This window comes from Heterocephalus glaber, unplaced genomic scaffold (assembly GCF_053883595.1).
Source record: "Heterocephalus glaber isolate CG9 unplaced genomic scaffold, H.glaber_assembly_v1.0 deba00000281, whole genome shotgun sequence".
In the NCBI taxonomy this organism is placed as follows: Eukaryota; Metazoa; Chordata; class Mammalia; order Rodentia; family Bathyergidae; genus Heterocephalus; species Heterocephalus glaber.
Window position 1 is genome coordinate 7,880,400 of NW_028258139.1, and position 24,906 is coordinate 7,905,305.

The 24,906-nt window shown below is 37.8% G+C and overlaps 1 protein-coding gene and 1 long non-coding RNA gene across 11 annotated transcripts in view; one reads left to right on the forward strand and one right to left on the reverse strand.

Annotated features, from left to right (window-relative positions):
* LOC110346954 (uncharacterized) overlaps positions 1 to 24,467 on the forward strand; it is a 37,921-nt gene extending 13,454 nt beyond the window's left edge. The window contains exons 2-4 of one of the 2 annotated variants that reach the window (XR_002391248.2): positions 6,441 to 6,608; positions 8,640 to 9,600; positions 17,187 to 24,467. This is a non-coding gene — a long non-coding RNA (uncharacterized LOC110346954). The remainder of the gene's footprint in view (positions 1 to 6,440; positions 6,609 to 8,639; positions 9,601 to 17,186) is intronic. The other variant, XR_015439513.1, reaches the window with a different exon arrangement.
* Spidr (scaffold protein involved in DNA repair) overlaps positions 1 to 24,550 on the reverse strand; it is a 419,506-nt gene extending 394,956 nt beyond the window's left edge. For 4 of the 9 annotated variants that reach the window (XR_002391231.2, XM_021249020.2, XM_021249013.2 and 1 more), the window contains exons 1-5: positions 24,463 to 24,548; positions 12,975 to 13,139; positions 12,271 to 12,337; positions 5,018 to 5,197; positions 1,185 to 1,348 (exon numbers count right to left, since the gene is read on the reverse strand). Coding sequence is in view for 8 of the 9 variants with exons in the window: in XM_021249020.2 (XP_021104679.1) it covers positions 1,185 to 1,348; positions 5,018 to 5,197; positions 12,271 to 12,337; positions 12,975 to 13,139; positions 24,463 to 24,495 (609 nt within the window). In the remaining variant the exon portion in view is untranslated. Of the gene's footprint in view, positions 1 to 1,184; positions 1,349 to 5,017; positions 5,198 to 12,270; positions 12,338 to 12,974; positions 13,140 to 24,462 lie in introns of all 9 variants that reach the window. The other 5 variants (XM_021249029.2, XM_021249019.2, XM_087182055.1 and 2 more) reach the window with 4 other exon arrangements.
* Between the last annotated feature and the right edge of the window lie 356 nt (positions 24,551 to 24,906).

Genomic DNA, 24,906 nt, shown 5'->3' on the forward strand with positions numbered 1-24,906 from the left:
TTAGAATGGAGATTTACAAAAAAGATTAAATATGGGGTTAGGGATGAGCCTCAGTGGTAAAAATTTACTGAGCATGCATGAGTCCCCAGGTTTGGTCCTTAATACTACAAAAGGAAACAAAGAGAGAAAGAAGAGAGAGAGAGAGATAGAACAAACATTAGTCTTACTGGTTTTGAAGACTCCCAAAATACCACAGATCTGAGAAGTGGGACAAACACAAAGCAGAAAAGCTTATCAAGGCATATCACAATCAAACTGCTTAAAACCAGCAATAAACTCTTAAAAAGATTACAAATGAGAATAGCTTCAGGTTTATTAACAGTAACTCTTGAGGTAAAAGACAATGAGGCAATGCTTTTAAAACTCTGAAGGAAAATTCTCAATCTAAAATTCTATACATATTTTCCATCACGTATCAGTGTATTATAAAAGCATCTGCCAACATGCAAAGTCTTCCACAAGTCATTTCTCAGAAGCTATTGGAAGATGTGTTCAACCAAAGTGAGTATGAAAACCAAGAAAGAGGAAAACATGAAATATAGAACAAAATGGAACTCCATGCAGGGGAGAGGTCAACAAATTTCTAAAATGATGGTGAAGGGAGACCCCAGGGTGACAACATCTACAAAGTGAAGAGGGCATTTTCTTCAAATTGGAGCCGCAACAAGATTAAGGCTTCTCCAAGAAAGTTCTCCAAGAAAACAGAACTGGCAGAATGCCTACTTTGTCTGAGAAGTTTAACAAAAAAGTTAGGACTCTATAAATCGTAAATAAAACTAGAAAAACAAAAAAACCAAACTAATTACTAAGGAAAACAAAAAATTTGAAACAAAATAATGATTAATAGTTGTCTTGGTTATCAATATTATTGACAATTATGTAAATGCTTAATAATCTAACCAAATCTTGATATATTTGTACTTGGAGAATGGAAGAAAAATCAAAGTTCTATACATAATTGGGGCTGGAGAGTGGGTGACAAAAGAGCTCAGTATTTATCCATGTTTATAAATATAGCACAAGCATGTTATTTAGAGCTAAGAGGGGTTAAGAACAAAAGAAAACACTAAGAGTCAAACCTGGTTGTCCCTGAGAAGGGAGTGAGGAGTAGGTGCAGGAACACCAAAGGCTAGGATTAAGAAATGTTATAGACGATTTAAGTTTTTGAAATAATTAGTTCTTACCTCAGGAAGCTCAGATGGCTTCTCATCACTTGTCAAAGAGTGACAGCTTGCACAAGAAGCACAATCTGAGATTTCCACAGCATCTTCACCATCTTCACATTCATTACATTCACTACCATCTTCCCTGTCACTGTCGATCTCCCAGTCAATAAATTGTAATTCATCTAAAAAATACAATTTTAACTTAATTTATATCCGATATTTCTTTTTTAAAATCTATATTTTATTCTCAGTAGTTACCATATCTATGTTACTGGGTGATTTTTTAAAATATGGCAGCAAAAAGTATATTCCTTCTCATATCCCTAGTTTCTCCCTACCCACTCATACCTCAGTTCTAAATTTACTTTTATTGGTTATCTTTTAATCCTTGTAGCTTTCCAGGATGTTTTTTAAAATGATATAAATTGTTTTTTCCTCTTTTCTTACACATCTTGATTTTTTAAATTAATTGTTTTTTTACTCATCAGTATATCCTCATTCTTTTCTACAACTTAATATTCTGTTGCACAGTTGAACTATAGTTTTTGGGTTTTGTTTTGTTTTGTTTGGTACTGGGGATGGAACTCAGGACCTTGTGCTTGACAGGCAGGCGCTGTACTGCTGAGCTACATCCCTGGTTCAGTTGAACTATGGTATATATTTAAACAGTCCTCTATTAAAAATGATTTTTCCAAATGTCTTTATCCAATAATTTTTTTACAGAGCTCATTGGTAAGAAAACCACTAAAGTTTTATAAAATTTTAACTCAGTAAGCTAAATTATTTTCATACATTAAATAACCAAATGTATTGATTCTTATTTGCTATATTCAAATAAACAAAATTAGTTATTAGTCTCTGAGGTATGATACATAATAGAAACCTTTCCTAGAACACAAAGGACAAGTACTCCCTAACAACTACTTCTGCAATTCAGAAGGCTAAGATATCATCTACTTTCAGAGGTCTGATAGTAATAATTTCACTTCCAGTAAAGTAAAATAATATTAAAAAGGGAAAAAAGTACTAATATTTTATTTGAAAAGAATTTAAATTTTTGGGCCAGGGATTTAGCTCAGTGGTTCCGGTGCTTGCCTTGCAAGCACAAGGTCCCAAGTTCGATCCCCGGTACCAAAAAAAAAAAAAAAGAATTTAAATTTTTAAAAATGAAAAAATTAAACTAAAGCTAAAATATGAAGAAAACAAGTCTTCTTTAATCTAATATTGCTGTTCCAGAAGACACAGTAAAAATCCACTATAGTTATTATAAAAGATTGGAGGTCAGACCACTACTGAGAGAAGTAAATGCATAAGGGCACTTACTTCCCACATCTAACTTCACATTTAGTCGTAGAACAAGCCAAGGGAATGCATGAGAAATACTCCAATTGCTGAACCATCACAGCCTGAAGCCAAGGAGAGCTAAACAAAGAGTACACATGCCCTCAGAGCTGCTGCCAGCGTTGCATACTGTGTAGCACTCATTCATTCATTTATCCAATAAAGTGCCTACTAAGGGCCCATTATACCAATCTAGACACTTACAAAATAGACAAATACAAAAGAGAAAACAGCACTACTCCTTCCCTGCAGTAACCCACAGATGAATAACATCACAATACAGTGAGTGTTACAAAATTATATACCACAGACAAGATAAGGATTTCCTTTGGCCATAATACTTTTTTGAAGGAAGAATATAAATACTATTAGATTGAAATGTACATTTTACAGATGAGAAAACGGTTTCCAATAAGTTAAGAGATTTTACCAAAGTTATATAAAAATCAAATAGAGAGTGGGTAAAATACTTAAAAGTATTTTGACAATTTTAACTAAGGACTTTGCTTCTTGACCCCAATTCTGGGTCTCATAGCCAAGAGACTCTAATTCTACAAGAAAGACTAGATATAGTTTTAAAAGGTAATTCTGCTATGATGTAGTTTTGGCAACCACCACACAGCACTGAAATTAGACCTCACTGGATTTTAATACCAATTGGCACATTTATTAAGGATGTGACTGAGCAAGTAACTTGACTTTTTTTTTTTTAAGTTTTTTGAGAGAGTCTCACTATGTAGTTCATGTTGGTCTTGAACTCACTATGTAGCCCAGACTGGCTTCAAACTCATGGCAATCCTCCTGCCTCAGCTTCCCAAGTGCTGGGTTAGAGGCATGAGCCACCACACCCAGCTACTGACTTGACTTTTCTAAGTTTCAATTTTCTTCTGAGGATATTTAGCTCATAGGACATAGTAAATTTCAAAGGAAATAACGTACATAAAATTAGCCAAGTGTCTGGGATAAAATAAAATCCTGATAAATGATAACAGGTGTCATTCATTAAATGTAAAAAGGAAGAGAGGAGTGAGTAGGGGAGTAGAGAGAAGCAGAGCAGGAGGAGGGAAGGAAAACTAATCCAGAAGCTGTAATCATGATTACATATATTCCAAGGGATCATCTACTTGTTCTCTAAGAACTGACTTGGAAAGACAAGTCAACCATTTGTGAATTCATGTTAAGGTAATTAGACCAAAGCATCTTTTCATTTAAAATCAGTTTTGGAAGCTGTACAATATCTTTTAATAGAAGAGGACAACATAGTTTTTATTTAATACAGGGTTTATTGAAAAATAAATCATATACCATACTATTTTTAAAAGCATACAATTTTTAATATTGAAACTGTATTCTGAGATATGTGATACAAACTAAGAATTATATCACAATGATTTTCAATTAATATGGCTGAATTAATAACATTAGCATTATCAGTTTATATATAAACTTAGAATACCATTTCACCCAATACCTACTAAAATGTTAACGGTAGTTACCAAAATGGATACAAACTGATCAAAGGAATTTAACCACCTCCCTGAGAGGTTATCTGTCCAAATCTAACCTAGACTGAGTGACTAACTGTGAACAATCACTTAAGTTACAAATTTAAGCCAGACATGGTGACATATGCCTATAATCCCAGCAGGAATCTGAGCCAGGAGGATCACTGTGAGTTTGAGGCCAGCCTTGGATATATAGTGAGTTCAAGGCCAGCCTGAACTGCATAGTAAGACCTTGTCTCTAAAAACAACAACAACAAAAAATTACAAATTTACTTTGAAAGCATTAAGACTTTTAAATACTCCCAAGTATTTTTAAAATTTAGAAAAGGATATACTTTCCATAATAATACATATGTAGTTATCAACTGGAGGTGATTTCTGTCCTTCAGGGGACTTCTAGTAACATCTAGAAACATTTTAGAGCGTTAAAAGTCTGGTTGGGGTTACTACTGTAATTCAGCAGACAGAGGCCAGTAATGCTGCAGAATATCCTACATAGGATGCAGAGGAAAGTTCTCCCCACAGCAAAGAATTACCTGGCTCCAAATGGCAAGAGTGTCAAGAATAAAAAGCCCTGTTTTAAACTGTCTAAAACATGACATAATAAAAGATGCCATTAGCATAGGAACTTGTTAATAAGTTATACTTCCTCCACACATTGGTTGTCACAGTATTCAATGACAAGTTTACAAGAAGGCAGCATGACTGCAGCAATATGTGGAAACTGCAAGAACTGGCTCTGGCACCAAAGAGAACGAAAATGGAATTCCAACCAATTCTAACAAGTCCCAGCCTAAGTTGTTAAGAGTAAAAATAATACCAGTAATGCCTCCCTATTAAGAGTTGTGAAAATATTAACTGAGAAAATTTTTCTAAAGGGCTTAGCAATGAGGCTGGGACTCAGAAAAATCACAATTACAAATATATAAAAGGAATATAAGTTTCTTCTAATATTGAACCTAGTATTTAACCAAAACTAGATTTCTTACAAAATTAGTAATTTACCTTCACTGGCCCCATCTTCTGGACCTAAAATATTCCTGTTACAAAATCTGTCTATTCTAGAGCCATGTCCATTATCTTTCTGTGATTTAGAAAGTATCTTATCTTCATCTGACAGATCACTTCCACTGGAACTCCATGTTATATCTGTAAGCTCACTGATACCCTTATATGTGGCAGTTTCTGTTAGAGAAAAAGAAAACACATAAATTATCATCAGTGGATATGGTCATTTATCATAATGAGATTTTATGCATATTTGCCAAAGTCACAAAAATATATAACACTGAAGATAGTGAAAACAATGTCACATGTCCAATCTTCCTGTCTAATCTTCCATACCCATTCTTGCAAGAATTCTTTGAATTATGGGCCAGGGATGTAGTTCAGCGGCGCAGCCCCTGCCCAGCAAGTGTGAGGCCCTGGGTTCAATTCCCACTACCAAAAAAGAAAAGTGAAAAAAAAAGAATTCTTTGAATTAAAGTCAAATTACAAGAAGAAAAAAAAAGTAGAACTAGTTAAGTTATAAAAGGAAAAAAAAAATGACTGGAACACAAAAGCGAAATAGAACTGGAAAAATAAGACTTGAAATAACAACTATAGAGCTATAATTTCCTAAAATATTTAATGAAACTGAAAGAAAAACAAACACAAAGCAAACCTCAAAACCAATAAATATGAATACCAGAAACACTTTGTGCATTTCCTTGGCCATGCTAAGAGCCCTGATAGTAGCAGAGTGCTTTAAATACTTAAGAACAAACTTCTGTATTTAATAAACGTATTATTTAGACACAACAGCAGATTCACATATAGCTGTTGTTTTTCTTTTTTCCGGAACCAGGGATTGAACTCAGGACCTTGTGCTTGCAAGGCAGGCACGGTACCACTGAGCTAAATCCCCGGCCCTCACATACTTTTAACAAATAAAGAGCCCTTGTATCCTTCACCAAGTTCCTCCAATTGGCAGCATCTCTCAAAACTATAGTGTAATTATTACAATCAGGATACAGACACTGATACAGTCAAGAGCACAACAATCTTATCAACACAAAATGCCTTGTGTTCCTTTTCTATAGCCACACTAACTTCCCCTGCCACATACACATACACACATCTGACTCTAGGCAACCACTAATCAGTTTTGCATTCCTATTTGTCATTTCAAGAATGTTAAATGAAATCGAAATATGTAACATTTGAGGATTTTTTTCACTCAGCATAATTTACCAGGCATTCATCCAAGTTATCATGTGTACCAGTAGTTACTAAACAGTACCCCTTGGTATAGATGTCATTGTTTATTTAACCATTCACCTATTGAAGGATATGTTTTGTTTCCAGTTTGGGCTATTGTGAATAGTGACTTATCGTGTATAAGAGTTTTGGGTATTTTTATTTTTGTTTTTTGTGCTTTTTTTTCCAGACAGTCTTGCTATGTAGCCCAGACTGGCCTTGAACTCACAGTGATTCTCCTGCCTCAGTCTCCAGAGCGACAGGATTACTTGCATGCACCACCACACCCAGCTAAGACTTTATGAAAATGTTATTTTCACCTTCTGGGATAAAGCCCTAAGAGTGGAATTGATGAGAGGTATGGTACTTGCATGTTAGTCTTACAAGAACCTGCCACAGAGTGGCTGTACTATTTTGCAGTCCCCCAGTAATGTGTTAATGATTCAGTTTCTCTACAACTTCTTTCACTAGAATTTGTTGTTACTACTATCTTTATTTCAGTCATTTTGATAGGTAGAAGACATAGAATGGAGCTACTACATCTTAGCAGAATCAGAAGTCAACAGTAAACATTTATGATACTGATCAGAAGAGAAATAAATACATAATTAATAAAAGTCACACTATTTATATTGATGATTATAGCTATAATGCTAAGAATAAGATATATAGACATACACATATGAATCTTGGGCCAGGGATTTAGCTCAGCGGTTCCAGCGCCTGCCTTGCAAGTACAAGGACCCAAGTTCAATCCCTGGTACCAAAAAAAAAAGATGGGCCAGGGATTTAGCTCAGTGGTTCTGCTGCCTGCCCTGCAAGTACAAGGACCCAAGTTCAATCCCTGATACCAAAAAAAAAAAAAAAAAAACCAAACACGTATGAATCTTATCCAACCCATTGTGGAAATGACAAATTTTTAAATTTCAAAGCATATTTTATATAGTGTAAAAGATATATATTTATAATTCATGTTTTTGGGGGGTTTTTTGGTACCAAGGATTGAACTCAGGACCTTGCACTTGCGAGGCAGGGAGCAGAACCACTGAGCTAAATCCCCAGCTTAGAATTCATGTTTTAAAGAAAACAGGCTCAGAAGTTAAGCAGTTTCATTCGATACATATTTATAGAATCAATATAGTAAATCATGAGGAAAAAAAAAATTACTCCCGGGCCGGGGATTTAGCTCAGTGGTTCTGGCACCTGCCTCGAAAGTGCAAGGTTCCAAGTTCAATCCCTGGTACCAAAAAAAAAAAAATACTCCTGCCCTAAAGAAATGTATGATCTGAAAAGAAACACTAATCATGGAAAGAAAAATTTGTATGTCATGGCATAATAGTGCCACAGAAAAATGAATGTTCTACTTGCGTGGTTCAGGAAAGGAAGATTCACTGACAAGATGATGTTTAGGGAAACATCACTTACAAAGGCACAAAAGTACAAAATAATCCATGTTTGCTGAACACTGAGTTTGTGCCATAGCCATCTACTGAACTGGTCTATCCTTCAAGATACAAAAGAAAAAATAAAATATTCAGAATAGACTAAGAATCCATATCTATTTAAATAGCTAAAAAAAACCCTAAGCTGTAAACCTGTTTACAAAAGACATTATCACTTTCACTGTGAATCTGAAAGTAAACAAAAAAGGAAACACAGTGGTACTTTGTTCTACAATTTTGGAAAAGATGGCCACATTTCTGTTTATGTGGGAAAGATGGCCTCAATCATGTTGGTCACCAATGCACTTTGCAAACAAAAACAAAAATTTTGCCAAATGCTTGTTTGTGAACCAAACTGTTTGCAAACAAAAGCATTGATGAAGTGAGGTAACACTGTAAAGTTATCACAATCTGTAGATCACAAAATTAATTCGTGGAAAATTAAAGAAGTCAACTGAAACTACTACCAATAATAAGAAACTTGAATAAAGATAACAAGGTTCAAACCACCCAGAAACAAAATTTAAAATAGCTAAAAAATGTAAAATATCTAGAACTAAAAGACATGTAAATCTAAATGAAGAAACTCTGTTAAAGACTTCAAAAGACCATAAAAAGAAGACTAGAACAAACAGAAGGACATACACTTAGAGTAGATGATCTAATGAAAAAAAAAAATCTCTCAATGTAGTTTAATTATGCCTTTCTATTATAGGTAAGGCTGAGCATCTTTTCATATGTTCGGAAATCATTTACATTTGCTTTTCTGCAGTCTATTAAAAAATCTTTATTTCTATAATAATTGTCTTTTCTCCCTCTATTAGTTTCTAATTACTCTGTCCGAAAGATCAGCCTTTGTGCTGTAAACTGTGTCTCTTTATTTTTCTAGATTTTACATTGTGTATATAATTTTTAATTTTGACCACACTTTTTCCCTTTTTATTTAGGTGAATGCGTCAACTTTTACATCTACTAGGTTATAAGTCATTACAATGCTTCCTTTGTTTGCCCAGCAGCTGTAGTTTAGATTCACACTCAGGCAGTCCCTTCTGAGTCCATGTTGTAAACCATGAAGCAAAGGTCCTAAGGTAGCATAAGACCTCCAGTCTCACCACTAGCTTAGTGTGAAACTCCTAGGAAAGATGTAACTGTCGGGTACTTCTGTGCCATGTATTAAGAGATAGAATACTTAATAGCTATGTCATTCAAATTCTCAGAGACCAGAACCTAGATTTGTAAACCTATGAAGTATAAACACTTAACTGCACAACTTAGTTAAACCCACTACTATAAATTGATTAGGCAGCAACTCATTTTACTTGCTTTCTGAAAATGAGTGCTCTTGAGATCAAGGCCCATCCCAATGATATTCTAGGAAGGATATCTGCCAGACTGTGAAAATAGTTACCGTGCAGTTATAAACATTTCCGAATACTCACTGTGTGTGCCTGGTACTGTGCTAGTAGCTGGTGTTATAAACTGAATTGTGCCCCACCCCCAAAAAATATATTTGTTGAATTCATTCATACCTTGGCATGGGACTGTATTTGGAAATAGGGTCTTTTTTTTTTTTTGGTACCGGGCATTGAAATCGGGTCCTTGCGCTTGGGTAGCAGGCGGCGAAACCACTGAGCTAAATCCCCGGCCCTGGAAATAGGGTCTTTATGGAGATAATCGAGTTAAACTGAGGTTTAATCAGGTTTAAACTGAAAACTTAATCCAAGATGGCTGGTGTTCTTAGAAGATGGGAAATTGGGACAAAATCAGGCAGGCACAGAGGGAAGACAATGTGAAGATACCACTGACAAGCCAAGGCAAAAGTCTGGAACCTTCCCTCATATCCTTTAAAAGGAACCAACCCTGCCTATGCCTTCATTTGGGACATCTGGTCTCCAGGACTTTGAGACAGTAAGTTTTTATTAATTAAGCCACCCAACTTTGTGTACTTTATTATGGCAGCCCTTGGAAACAAATACACTTGCGATACACAGATGAGCAAGAGAGGGATCTGTCCTTGAGAAGGCAATGATCCAATGGGAAGAAAAGAAGATCAACAAATAATAAAACCCTGGTAATGTCCTCAAGGGGCAGGAGATTTCTGACCTGAATCAACAAAGATTTCTGAGAAAATACCCTGTAGGGTATATCAAGGGGGGAAGAAAAACTAAACAAACACAAATTCCTTTTTTTCTTTCCCCTTTCATTTTGCTTGGTAAATACTTTGTTCTTTTTTCTTTTAAATCCTGCCTTTTAAAGAAAATCACTATCTACAAATGTTCCAGACTCTTTTCATCTTTTTATCTTTTTCTTCCTTGAGCCTCTGGCAACATCCTTTGCCAACATTCATGTGCTAGCTTATCTTATTCCTTTCCTTTCCATCTCCTTTATTAACTCTTCCTTCTCAGCTTTCTCTTATTCGTGCCTAACAGATGAGGAAACAAAGACATGGAGACAAGCATTTGACCTTATCCATACTTTGCAAAAGCATATTCCCCAATTCTGCTTCCTAGCTCTCATAAAAATAGTACCTCCTCACTTTAAATGTGGTATAAAATTTTTATCTTGGAATTTTTATCAATAGCCTATCTTAAATACTTTAGGAGCTACTATTGCTTTGTTTTTGGTTTGGGGGATTAGTTTGTTTGTTTCTTTGTTTTTTGAGACAAGGTCTGGCTACACAGCCCAGGCTGGCCTCCTCCTGCCTCAGTCTCCAGAGTGCTGGGATTAAGGCATTTGCCACCATGATGCCTGGCTCAAGGAGCTACTGTTCTAAATGTGAACCAGCTCTAAAAATACCATACCTCCTTTTTCTTATTGGTAGGCCTTTATCAAGTAATTAACAATACTTTCTGTGTATGCTATAAAGAAATTATACATTGGTACAAGCTTTGTCACTCTTTGACAATAAATTGATCATTCTGTAAAGTCAAAAGTATAGCAGTGTGTGACATGACTGGCATGGAGAAATCATCGCAAAAGATCCTTTTGTACTTAAATACAAGATAGTAACTTATTTAAAATGTTTCTCTCTCTCAAACCTGAATTTACTATTTCTTTTAAATCTTAGAAAAAAATAAGACAATTTGTCTAAGGAAAAAATAGTTTCCCCATATATTAAAATCAAATTTTAAAATCAGAATTAAATTATCCTTGAATATCACAGTATTTGGTACTTCTAAGAAGAAAAGTAGGGCCAGGGATTTAGCTCAGTGGTTCCACCTCCTGCCTCGCAAGCACAAGGTCCCAAGTTTGATCCCCAGCACCAAAACAAAAGAAAAATAAAACTTTGCAATTCTATCAGAAGATTATCATATTATAAAAAGATCTGTGCCAGCTTATTCTATAAGCCAGTGTTTTATGAATTTTCAAGAAATATTTTGGGGTATTTTATTCATTTGCATAGAATAGAACCCTCTTAAGTGTTAGTGAAATAATAATATGGCTGAGGATGTTTAGTTTCGTAATCACAGAAAGTTATTCTGCTCCACAGAAGAACTTTAGGCAGGCTCTCACATACTGTAGTTCTTTTGGCCAGCAGAGGTAACAGCAATTGCTGCCATCAATTAAACACCTACTAAGGGTAAGCATCTGAACCACTTTATTGGTTAGCATATTCATTATAATCAGTGAAGCACATGCTATTGTGCCCATTTTCCAGATGCAGAAACTGAAGCTCAAAATGGTTAGCCTGTTTTCCCAAGATTATAGTCAGGACATAGTGAAATCCATCAGCCACAAGTCCCCACTCTTCATGCACACCCACTGGGTATTTGACTAACCGTGCACAGTCTTTTTCATTTCTACTAACCCCAATTTCATTGGCAGCAGCATACCAGTGTAAGAAAATCCCTAATTTCACTAAACTGTCTTTAGTAGAAGTGACTCTTTGTAAAGGTTCTGGCCAAAGATAGAAGTCCTGCACAAGGTTATTTCCTCTCAAAGAAAGGCAAAGTTCACTTGCTAAAAATCCTTAGCACCAGTTTTTTCCAGAGAATTCAACCTGGAGAATTCAGCTACTTACAACACATAACAGCTACCACCACACTAAGGTTGCAGAGCTCAGAATGAGCAGGGCTCTCTGGGAGTCTTGTTGCAGAAGATAAATTCAACCTTCAGCATTTAGACAGTTTCCTAATATTTGTAGCTAGAAAGCTTCCCTAACTCACCAGGTAAGAATTTCATAACCTAAAGTAATACAATTCCTAAAGTACAGATAATAAGTTTATTTTCCAAATGAATTTCTTTTTCAGTGCTAATGGTCAAACCGAGGGCCTTTTTTGTTAAGCCCTGGAGTTATGAGCCTGAACTAACCTGGGTTCTATGATAAAAGTGAATCCAGTATTGACACACAAAGAATGTTAATAATTACCCATAGGGGATAGGAAGAGTGGAATAGATAACGACATATACGAGAGAACACATTCTCAAAAATATTTTTACATTATTGTGATGTTTTTAACTATGAATACAGTCTCCTCAAACTCTGTAATTAACTTTTAAAATGCTAATAAAACACACACATACTTGCACACATACATAGCCTTATACTGTCTCTGTTAAGAAATAAAGTAATAGTACCTTTTTGCGGTCTTGGAGAAAATTCAAGGTGCTTTCCTGTAGTAGTTGCCTTTTCAGCTATCAATGACTGCAGATAAAATAATAATGTAATTTACTAACAATATTTTATAAAATATTTAGTATTAAACTATATTCTGCTTTACTTATATTTACCAATATAAGTAGTCCTTAAACACATACTCCTTATATACTTGTAAATTTAGTTTTACATTATTCCAGATTCTAAACAGAAAGCCAATTGATCAAAACATTCAAAGTTACTGTTCATCTATATGACTTTGACCACTTATGTGGTCCTAATTACTACCTGTACCCACATTCTTTAGTTTAAGACACCATTCCTCTATATTATAAGTTACCACATTTACAAAAATTAACCAGAATTCCATACCCAAAAGATTCTGAATATATAAACATTTCATAAAATATATTTCTTATAAAAAAAAGTATGCTAAATGATTTCATCTTCTGAGAACATTCTCAGTATATATCCTTCATTTACAAAAGTAGAAAGCTTCTACATGGCATAAAGAGATTGAATATTAACTTGCCACAATTATTAAAGGAATTCAAGGAATGAGAAAAGATACTGTACCAATTATAGTGTTCTGAAAGAAAAGGAAGAGAATTCCAAAGAAATGTAATTACAATGGCCTCAGGAATTTTAGGTTTTATCTATGTGCATTCAGGGAAAACAATTTTACCTCTTTTACCTGATTCCCAGAAGTATCCTGAAATCCTTCTCCACATTTGAGCCACGCTTCAGATAGAGAGGCAGCTGCTCCCACTGTCCTGAGACCCGTTCTTTGGGATTGCAGTGGCCTCTCTTCTGGAAAGGATGGGTATTCTGTATCCCAATTCCTCTTCCTCTGTGGAGATTATTTTTAAAGGAAAAAACTCAATTTCTTTAAATAAAATTTTCTTAAATACATTAAGATGACAACAATTAAGAAATTCTACAATTCCAGCAATAAGGGCATAGTTTTTGTCCTTCACATAAGATAGAACGACTAGATAGCAAAACCAGGAATACAGAACACAGGAAGCACCTACAAACAAGTAAATGAGTGACCATGTTTTTAGAAACGACAAGAAAACACATGGTAGAAAAGCTATCCTGAATCTTGTCTCCTAAATTTTCTGAGAAACTATGACATCAAAATAAACAACAGAAAAGTATCAAAGGCAAATTCCATACAGTTACTGTATTATTAGGAGTAAAAATAGTTAAGTAAGGAGCAGAATAACATCCCAACATACAAACAAAGCACACCAAAGACACACAAAACAGTAAGACGGCAGCCTACTATTTAAAAACAAACAAACAAAATTTCACAATTATAAAATCTCAGATATGAGGTAACAACACTTAAGACAGAAATAGAATAAAATTTAAAATCACTTCAGGAAAAAGGAGTAAACCAGAAGGAATCCAAGAACAAAGAGTTAATATAGAAAATGTTTTAAGAGAAAATAGAAGATAAAAAGGAGGAAATTTTAGTTGTGGGCTGTCCCTCAAAAGTTCATGTGCTAAAAGCCCAGTCCTCAGTGTTGGAATGTGAGAGGTGGTTGAAACTTTAAGAGACAGAACCTAATAAGAGACCATTAGAAGTGCTGTCTTGGAAGGGGTAACACATTCCTGCCAGCTTGAATCATTGGTTCATACACGACAATCTCATGCTGCCCAATGGAACAGGCATTCTGTACACGTACCACTGGAGGTTCAGAGCCGCCAGAGCAGCAAGACATACAAATTACGGCCACATCATGAATATGTTACCCCAGTTAGTTCTATAAGAGGGAATTAGTTGTCTTTTATTAAAGAGTGAGACTGGCCTCTTCCCACTATCTGGCTTCCTATCTCACTGTATGACCTCTCTTTCTCCCAAATGCTCCCACACACACATTCCTGCCATCTTCAGTAAGGTCCTCACCGAGTCAAGCCCATGCCAGTACCATCTCCTTGGACCTCCAGAACTGTGAAATAAACCTCTTTTCATTATATATTACACAACTCCAGATATTTTGTTACAGTAATGAAAAAGAGACTAATATATACATCCAATGAAGAAAGAGAAAAAAGACTGAAGAGAAATAAGACTAAATAACAGGAATCCCTGAAGAAGAAAATCAAAGCAATGAGACAGAACAAATACTAAAAACTAAAATTGCAGAAAACTTTCTTTTGTTCACATCTTGTTTTCTGCCAGGCTGCTGCCTTTTCACCTCTCTTCAATCTTAATCCAATGGGTCCCCTGGATGCCTTCTACTGCCCCGAGTGACCTTCTTTGAATCATTCATTTGGAAATAATCACATGCACGTTCATTAGAATATTATTTTCAAGGACTTATGTCCTCTTCTGAGACCAGGACTTCATTTATAACTTATATTCTACATCTGACAAATTCTAAAAGTTCTAGTTTATAGAATTTACTAGTTTATCCACTACCTGCTAAATAAGTAACTTCTGTATATGCTGAATAAATCTGTAGGCAACCTAAGTCATTACTCCAAAATGCAAGTCCAATCTACACTACCTCAAATTATCTTTTATCTTCCAGGAAGAGTTTCAGGGAGGAGTCCATAACCATTTCACTGTTTTAAAACGTTTAATGGTAGAGGCCAGGAAAAAAAAAAAAATCACAAAGGCCTGGAATGATCTAACAGTTTAAATTCACTTCTTAATTTGCCCTCAGAGAAAATAAAAGGGACAGTTGGTTATCATTTTATATAATTTTTATATAATTTTAAATTGAAGGTTACCATATTCAAAGTAGTAATGAGTGAAGTGTACAATTCTAGTTGGGCTTACAGTAAAACAATTACCTAGTTTGATTACTGACAAGCACCTAAGCAATGTTTAAACAACCCAGAGTAATTCAAGAGTTTTTTTGTTTGGTTTGGTTTGGTTTGGTTTTGGCTTTTTTTGCTGTGATGGGGACCTAGTTTGAGTATCTATATGGACCTAACCAATATGTAAATAACCCAACTAATTCACTATAATTTTAGTTTTTATTGTTTGTTTTCCTGTGGTACGTGGGATTGAACTTGGGGCCCTACACATGCTAGGAAATAGCTCTATCACTAAACTAGACATCCTAATTTAGTGGGGTTAATCCAAAAAATGTTGATGCTGGAATCCTAACATTAGGCTATTTGGCCCTTTGGTTTCAATTTTTTCAGTCCACAACTTCTTAATGTGTTAGATATATCTGTTTTCTTCAACACTTAAACAGAAAAGCAGCAGAATTATTTTGTACTAGCCCTGCATTCCAGATCAGGATACCATCAGTTTAAAACTTTTTTTCTGAAATGGAAAATTATTATGCTAAAAATCAACTTCCCACACCGCCCTTCTTAAAAATACTCCCACCCCACAAGGATGTGCTCATATTCTTCTTGATCTCACTCACTAAGGAAATTTAAAAGACCAAAATGAATGACAATTGCTAATATATCACAGCCTAACTCTGGTTTTATTTTATTAATCACTCTCCACTCAAAAGTGAACAATAAATTCACCTTGGTTCTTTTCTTTTCCTGTTTCCTCATCATTAAGAAGCTGAGGCTGGGATTTCAGCTCAGAAAGAGCATATCTTCTTAGCATAAGCAAAGCCTTGAATTCAATTGCCAACCAGGAAGAGAAGTGGTGGCACAGTAATTCATTAGCCTGTCACTGACTTAGTCCATATCAGGCAGCACACTAACAAGTACATCTTCAAGATCCCTTCAGAGACTATGGATTCAAGCTTATCCCTCATTCTTTTCTTCTAACCAAATCTTTACCCTATTGGCTCAATACTAACTTTACTACTCTTCCTAAGAAGAAAGGCTGAATAAAACACAGCAGTCCTTAAATTAAAAGCAATCAGTTAAAAAAAATACTAAGCCAGTCTTTCAATCAAATCTCTTCCCTAATTGCAAACCATCTCAGACATAATTTTATTATTGCATGCTACTATATTGAAACCAGCTCCAGTGGAAACGAGCATGATCAATTTAACTATAGTTCACTAAAGACTCAGTAGGTGTCAGACACTATGACAAATGAGTCATATATATTACTTCATCTGAATCCTAGATGATACTTTAGGCTGAAATGAGTAGTATTAATCCCATTTTACAGATAAAAATATTAGAAGAGATAACCTGATACCACACATCTCTGGCAGGAGCAGGATCCAAATACAGGTTGGTCTAAAGCCAAAGGCTATAATCATAATGGAGCCAGATCTTCATGCCGGTGAGAAAAGACCTCTTTTCTAAGGTCATTTTACTTCTTTCCATTGGAAAACTGTCAAAATATACTCAATTTGTTAGGGAAGGCATTTTATTCCCATCCTTTGGGAGAATATCATAATACATACACAAGTGTACAAGATCATCACTATGAATAGCACTCCTGAAGGCCTTGAAGTTCTCAATCTGCACAAATAAATATACCTACTCTAGTGGTTCAAAGTAAATAACAACAAACAGACTTGTAATAGCTCAGACACAGAAAATACAAATGTAAAATACAAATAGAATACAAAATAAGTGAGGAGCTCTATTCACAAAAACAAACAAAAAAACAGTACAATCAGTGGATAAGCTAAAATTAAAACAAAAAGCTATCGATCACAGCTGGATGTGGTGGCACATGCCTCTAATTTCAGCACTTAAGAGGGAACAAGAAAATCACAATTTCAAGGCCAGCCTGGGCCACACAGCAAGTTCAAGGCCAACCTAGAGTACATAGTGAGATCCTGTTTCAAAAATCTAAAACCAAAAAAAAAAAAACCCAATAAAACTAAAACCATATGTACACAGTAGTATAGAGGAATAGGAGTAATAGACATTAGTATGAAAATACACAAATACATAGAGGATGGAAAAGTTCATTCTAAAAATCACTTTTTAAATTCTTTTTCAGTTGCAGGCCGCTTGCCCGGCGTGGTTCTGTGTGGTTCAAGAGAGATTGGTTATAAGGCAGTGGTCCTTTCTCTGAAGTCGCCAATACATTTTAACAACAACAGTATCATCAGAAAAATACGCTCCACAAACTCACTGGCATCCTACTGCCTCACCCTGCTGATTGCTGAGATTACAGATGTGAGCCACTACGCCTGACCTCACTTTATTTTTGAAATTTGTTCTATTTTTATATATGAATTTGGGCTTCTTCTGCAATTCATATAGATGATTCCCAGTTTGTTTCTTTCTGAAGAACAATTAGGCTAGTTCCAGCCCTGCAACAATCAGTAGGTTCTTACAGAGGTGTTCACTGTTGCTGGGATGGAACCTAGGGCCTCACCATTCCCAACCCTCGATAACCTGTTGCTGTAAGAGCTAAACTACTCCCCGAGACCAGGGCAGTGCCCTGGGAGCTGACTGTCTTCCTGGGGCTCCACCGTCTCTACACCGCCACTCTGGGACCGAGATTCCAGCACATAGGAGAACACACCATGCCCACACACAGCATCAGGTTAAATATGTCATCGAAACCAATTGGATCTATTTCATTTTACTTTTTTATGTGGCCACCAGGAAATTAAAAACCAGTGATCGTATGTGTATGGAGGACAGCACTGGTGAAGAACTCCAAGGAGACACGAATTCCCTGTGGTGGCCAGCAGTTGGCTGTCCCATGGCAGCACGCCCTCTGGCTTCTTGAGGCCGCTCCCTAAACAGAAGACAGCCCAGGAGAAGCTGGCCACCCTTTTGGAAGAGGAACAAGGCTGCTGTCTCATTTTTGCCCACAGGTGGAATCTGCTTAGTCTTACTTTTGGATGCTGCCTTTAGGGTTTAATTTGTTTCAAATTAACACCAGGTGGCAGATGCAATTAAAAGGGAAAGTCACAAATTTAGCATGGTATTTTGAACTTCCTTATTTATGGTGGCAGTTACACATTCAGGGAATTAATGCTAATTATTTTGAATTATTTGTTTATGCATTGTGTTGGTGTTTGCCTTGTACTAATTAATGCTCCACAACTTATGCTACATCCTCTGTGACTAATTAATCAAACCAAAATGCCAGACTAGTGATCCTGAAGTGAAGGAGGCACTTTCAAAAGATTCTCTCGGGGGCCCCATCACTTCCCCCAGGTTTGTGGCCCACCCTGCCCTGGAATTGCTGCTGTCCAGAGTCACTGTTGCTAAACCTTCCAGTGCCTTAGGACAGAACAAGTGGTGATAATGACAGAGACATTTGGGTGCTCTGGGCTACATAGTGAACTCAAGGACAGCCTGAACTACATGGTGAGACCCTGTTTTTAAAAAAAAAGAAGTATTTGTAAAAATATATTTGGACTGGGGCAACCCATTCAGGACTCCTCCTGTCTCTCAGGAGCTACTCCTGCTTTCCACTAAATTTTCCTACTCTTAAATATATATATTTGGACTGGGATGGGGGTGTAGCTCAATGGTTGAGCACATGCTTAGCATACATGAGGCCCTGGGTTTGGTTTCCAGCACCAAATGGGGAAAAAAAAATTCCCATACAAACCCCTCAAAATTTGTTCCTCTCTTTAGAGGAGGGCTTGAGAAGTTCAGGGAAAAATGAGGAAGAGCAGCAGCACCACTGAATATCTCTATTTTTAAGCAATTTAGCAAAATAAAAATGACAACAAAAGAAGTTAACATGGTTTGATATGACTTCAAGTACTTCCTCAAGTATTTATTAAACATTCTCTCAGACCACATACAGAATTCTTCAGAGAGGAAGATTTTTAATTTTTTTTTTTTGGCCCGGGCAAAGTGGATTTATTAAAGAAAGCCAGGATTCTGTAGGATTTAAGAGCTGGCATGGGGCCCCTTCTTTTTGCCACAGGTGGGTACAGTGTTGACAAAGAGCTGGCTATAGTGCATCCGCTGCTTGGCCGGGCCTGTCTCCTCCTGTTTGGCCACCTTGGGAGTTTGACCTCTTACTTTTCCAGCCTGGGCTAGGGAGTCATGGACTTTACCTCCAACCATTCGGCCACCTACTTCCAGAGTGGCCAGGGCTTCCACCCTACACTGGCCGAGGGTGGCCTCATCCTCCAGCAGCCTGCCTACCAGGAGCATGACTTGATGGAAGGTTTCTAAATTTAAAAAGAAATTTCACCGTGTAGCCCAGGCTGGCCTCAAACTCAGGGCAATTGCCCTGCCTCAGCCTCCTGAGTGCTGGGATTCAACGTATGTGCCCCTGCGCCAGGCTCCCATAAACATCTTCAGACTCTCCTGGGAAGTACTATAAACTCTGTTTTGCAGCCTGACTATATTGATTTGCTTCTACATCCTTTAGATAATTAGGCTGTACTTGATCTAACCAAGAAATGTCTGAGTCTAGTCTGCTTACCCTGAGCTCACTTTAAATTTTTTGCAACATTTAGTGTATCTTCCTTGCCCTGCCCCTTGAGGAGGTGGGGATGAAGTCTAGGGTCTTGCTCTAGGCAGGCACGCTACCCAGCACCTTCCTGTATCTTTATTGCTTCACTTGTTAATAACAGGCACATCTTGTGTTCCCAGTTGTGAATCCACTTGTTCCATAACAATGGAGACTTCAGCCTTTTTTTTTTTTTTTTTTGAGACAAGTTCTCATTTTGCAACTCAGATTTCCTTCTCCTATGAAGTTAGAAAATATATTTTTCACTGTAATTCTCACATTTGGCCAAGGTTTGTGTTAGGCAATCTAACACACTGCAACTGTGAGTATCCATTTCTGGAGAACAATTTAGTATTTTGTTTCCAGACATAGAGTTCTACTTTTAGGAATGTATCATAAGTAACCAGAAATGGTCGGGTTTGGTGGTACAGACCTATAATCCCAGATAGTTGGGAAGCTGAGGCAGGAGGATTGCAAATTTGAAGTATCCTGGGCAACTTAGTGAGATCCTGTCTCAAACTAAAAAGGGCTGGAGATGTAGTGCAGTGGTAGAGCACTTGCCTAGTAGGCAGAGGCCCCTGTATTCATCCTCAGTATTGCAAAAAATAAAACAAAAAATGAGCCAGGCATGGTGGTACATGCCTATAGTCCCAGCATTCTGGAAGGCTGAGGCATGAAGGTTGTCATTTACAGACTTAGTGAGACCTTGTCTCAAAATTTAAAAAGTTTAAAAAGGGTTGGGGAGGGAGCTCAGTACAAAGGCCCTACGTATAAGCCCCAGTACCAAAAACAAACAAAACAACCGAAAATGAAAACTGTTTGAAGGATGTTTGCTATGAGGTTAGTTATGTAGGAACAGATGTCTAATTAGAAGAATATTATACATTATAATATGATTATTAAAATATTTTTGAAAGAAACACCTAATGACTACCATACAGTGTGAGGAAAACTTTGGCCTGAGAGAATTTGGCTAAAATGCTATTGCTACTGCTTCTCACCTAGGCCCCTTCTCTAAGGGGTGCACGGAAGTTCTGGGGAGTGGGAACACAGAGGAAAAGGCAGAGCAGGAAAAATAAGCACCCCTTCTCAAAAAGCAGGCAGGCTGCAGCTCTGCCCGCAGTGTCCTCCTGGGCCTAAGGCATTGCAGGAATTGCTACTGCTGTCCTGGAAGCTGTGCTGCCCATGAATCCAAAGCATCCCTTCAATACATGGAGCAATAAATGCCACCTGCTGCAGCAGTTTACTGGCAGGACCTGGCTGGATTTGGATTACACACAATTCCCAGCTGTCAAACTGCACAGGTTGCCCCAGTTATTTCATTAACCTCATGGGAATGTGATGACAGTTTGGGGACTGAATTTTTGTTACTGTTTTCTATAAGTGAAAAAAAGCAATATAAAAAATTTCGTGTACATTGGCTTCTAATTCAGCAAATAAATAAACAAGCTCTAAGTAAAAAAAAAAAAAAAAAATTCTTTTTCAGTCAACCCTCAAGGTAACTGAATCAAAGAGGGCAGGAATCACATTCTCAGTAGAAACTCTGAAATCTAGTCAAAAACTTACAAAAACTTACAAAAAGCCTAGTGAAAAAAGAAGCTGACAGTTCCTTATGACAGTTATGTAAATGAACCAACTCCACACAATCAATGTAATCTTTACATACTATAAACATGTACTAATAAAAAAATCTTTTAAGCTAAAAAAAAAAAAATTAATGTAGATATGTAAACAGTCTGGGTAAGGGCTGAAGAAGCACCCCAACACAGAGCCAATCTGCTAATGAGGAGTTTTCTTTTCTTTTTTTTTCCTTATTTCTTTTCTTCCTTTCAAGTGAGGTAAAGACATAGTCCCTAATCTTACAGTATCTATGTTATAAGGGAATAAAAGTATAGACAAAAATAAATCTAACACAAGACATGAAATTGTAAGTGATAGAAATAAAATTCCATAGGAATAGAAGAAAGCTTATAACTGGAATAACAAGGGAGAAGGTGAGATTTGAGGTGGGCCTTGGTGAATGACCAAGAGATTTCAGCAAGCAGAAATGGGGGAAAAGACATTATTCCAAAGAATATAACCAACACCAAGAAGCACAAAAGTATGGTGACAACAGTCCAATTTACCTAGAAGATAATAATGAAGTAAATTATAAAGTTAAGAAATGAGGCAGTGACCATATTTTGAAAACTGTCAATAGACTATGAGAACCTGAATAAAAGCAAACTTTGAAGTAGACCACCTGAGTATAAATTCTACCCTTTTCCCTCAACTGCTATGTGACCATGGACAATATTTAACCTCTCTTTTGAGCTTGTTTCATCATCCCTGACTAACAGGATTGCTAAAAGAATTAAAATACATATAGGGCCGGGAATTTAGCTCAGTGGTTTCGCTGCCTGCTGCGCAAGTGCAAGGACTAGAGTTCGATCCCAGGTACCAAAAATAAAATAAAATACATATAAAGCACTCAACACAGGTAAATCTGAAATAACTTATGTAGTTAGTAAGAAGACAATGTTTAAGTAGAATAACCATATAAGAAAAGTAATGCCTAAGGAAAAGTCATCTCTGAAGATGTAATAGGAGCATGCTAGTTGGTACCATAAATAAACACCTCCAAGCATGAAGTGCAGTACCTTGAGCCTGACTTAGGGTGACAGAAACGAAAAAGAAATTCTGGGGACAAAACTATTAAGGTAGCCAGCCTTTGAGATGGCCCCTATGATTCCCTCCTCTTCTCATTCATATTTTTTACAGTGTTTTACCACAATGTACCAGAGTGGTAATCGGCTGTATAATGTTATATCATTTCTGAGATTAGCTTATAAATGAGAGGGCCTCTCTTGGGTACTCCTTGTTCTGGTCATAGAAAAGCCAGCTACCATGCTGTGAGATGCCCTATGGAAAACAAGAGGAACTGAGACTTGCCAAGAACCATGTGAGTGTACTTAAGAGTGGATTCTCCAGCTCCAATGACCCTTTATTTGACTGCCATCTTGTGGGAGATGCTGACCTACGAATATATAGTTGAGCAGTACTGATTCCTTACCCTCATAAATAGTATGAGATAATAAACATTTGCTGTAAGCTACTTTAATTTTGAGACAATCAGTTACACAGCATATAATGATTAATGCTACTACTGAAAAAAATTGATAGTCTTGAGAAATAATAGAATGAAGAGGGCAGAAATGAATGTCAAGTCAAAAATACTATGGGGTCGGGGATTTAGCTCAGGGATTCCCATGCCTGCCTCACAAGCGCAAGGTCCAGAGTTCGATCCCTGGTACCAGAAACAAAAAAAACACTAAGATTTCAGCCAAGGCATGGTGGTGCACACCTGTAATACCAGGACTTGGAAGGCTGAGGCAGGAGGATCACTGGAAATTCAGGGCCAGCCTGGGCTACACAGTGAGACCCTGTCTCAAAAAACAAAAACAAACAACAAAAAGACTAAGATTTTTAAATCAGGAGGAACTGTTAGGGCCTGACAGATTAAGAGTGAGAAAATGATGGTTTCATGATACACTGAGTTTAAGTGGGCTCAAAGAAAAGGTCAAATGCTTATCTGAAAGTCATCTCTACACATAGTAACAGTTAACATCAACGTATGAAATTATTCAGGGCAAACTTGTAAAGTGAGAAACACAAGGTCAAAAATTAGAACATGGCAGAAGCCAGTAAAGACAAGTAAATGACTGGCTGTGAGAAAGAAAAACTGACACCAATATCCCAGACGCTCCAAAAGAAGTTAAAGGAAGTGGCAAATGTGTCAAAGGCCACAGTGACCAAGTAAATCACTTAAATTGGATTTTGAAATTTCATATAGTCCTCTTTTTTTTCACATTTTAGTATTTCTGAAACTAGAATGTGTCTTACAATTGATAGGTTTGTCATATTTTTTGAATTCCCTAAAATCAGTTACAAAATTGACAGTGTGGTCTGACATTCAATGATACGTGAGAAACAAGGAAGCATGATAATATTAAGCAAGTTGAACCAATATATGTGGACTATTTTTTCAGAAGTTTTTGAGTAAGAGTCAAGAAAGGGGGGCCCGGGATTTAGCTCAGTGGTTCTGCCACCTGCCTCACAAGCTCAAGGTCCCGAGTTCGATCTCCGGTACCGAAAAAAAAAAAAAAAGGAGGTGCTATTTAAAATTTGGAGTATAATGAGACAAACGTATTTGTAAGCAAGAACCCTAAATAAAAAAGACAGCAAAACTAGCACAACCGTCAAAACAAGAAAAAGGATGGACTCATAAATACAGGTGCAATCACTTAAATATCATCCATGCAATAGTTCCTATACACCTACTCTATGCCTACAAACTGCAGAGGGCGCTGGATACAAACAGGGAACAGTTAGCTCCAAACTTCTCCCTCACTGTGTCAGGAAGAGAAAGTTTTGAGGGAAAGCGTAGCAACAGAGATATTTAGGGAAAACTGGCAGAGACATTCCAACGTCCATCGCTATCATGATACGACAAAGTAAAAAGGAAACAAAACACGTTGATGCATCTCACGCACTCGTTCCAGACCCAACTCCCAGAAGCCCACTTCATTGCTTCGCGCGGCTGCCACCCCCGTGTGTCCCAGGGTAGGAACTCTGAGCACTGCGCAGGAAACCGTCAGGGCGCGGCCTTCGCCTTACTCCGGGTCACCGCCCGGCCGTGCCCGCCAGCCACAACACCCATCCTACCAGCCCGGGGTGCCGGCTGACCGCCTGCCCTGCGCCCCCAAGCCCAACCGACGAGAATTCGACTGAGAGGGGCACGTCGGCCCGCCGGTTCCAGAAAAGGCGGGAAACCGAGGGCTTCAACTCCAGCCCCACAGCTTACCTTGGGACCGCAAGCGCGGCCGCCGCGGGGCATCTCCGCGCGCGCCGCCTCCTCTCGCGCGCGCCGCCTCCTCTCGCGCGCGCCGCCTCCTCTCGCGCGCGCCGCCTCCTCTCGCGCGCGCCGCCTCCTCTCGCGCGCGCCGCCTCCTCTCGCGCGCGCCGCCTCCTCTCGCGCGCGCCGCCTCCTCTCGCGCGCGCCGCCTCCTCTCGCGCGCGCCGCCTCCTCTCGCGCGCGCCGCCTCCTCGGGAAAGGGCGCTTCTCTCCTTACGGCATCGTACGCTGCGATTGGCGGGCGTTTGGAAGTGGGGCAGGCCTTGTCTGCGCCCCGCATCCGCGGTTTTGTAGGATTTCCCGGGGCTGTTAATAGAGCTCTGGGTCCCGAAACTCTGGCTTCCTTTCCTACCAGGACTCAGACCCTGTGGAGCGTACTCTGGGCAGGCTGTG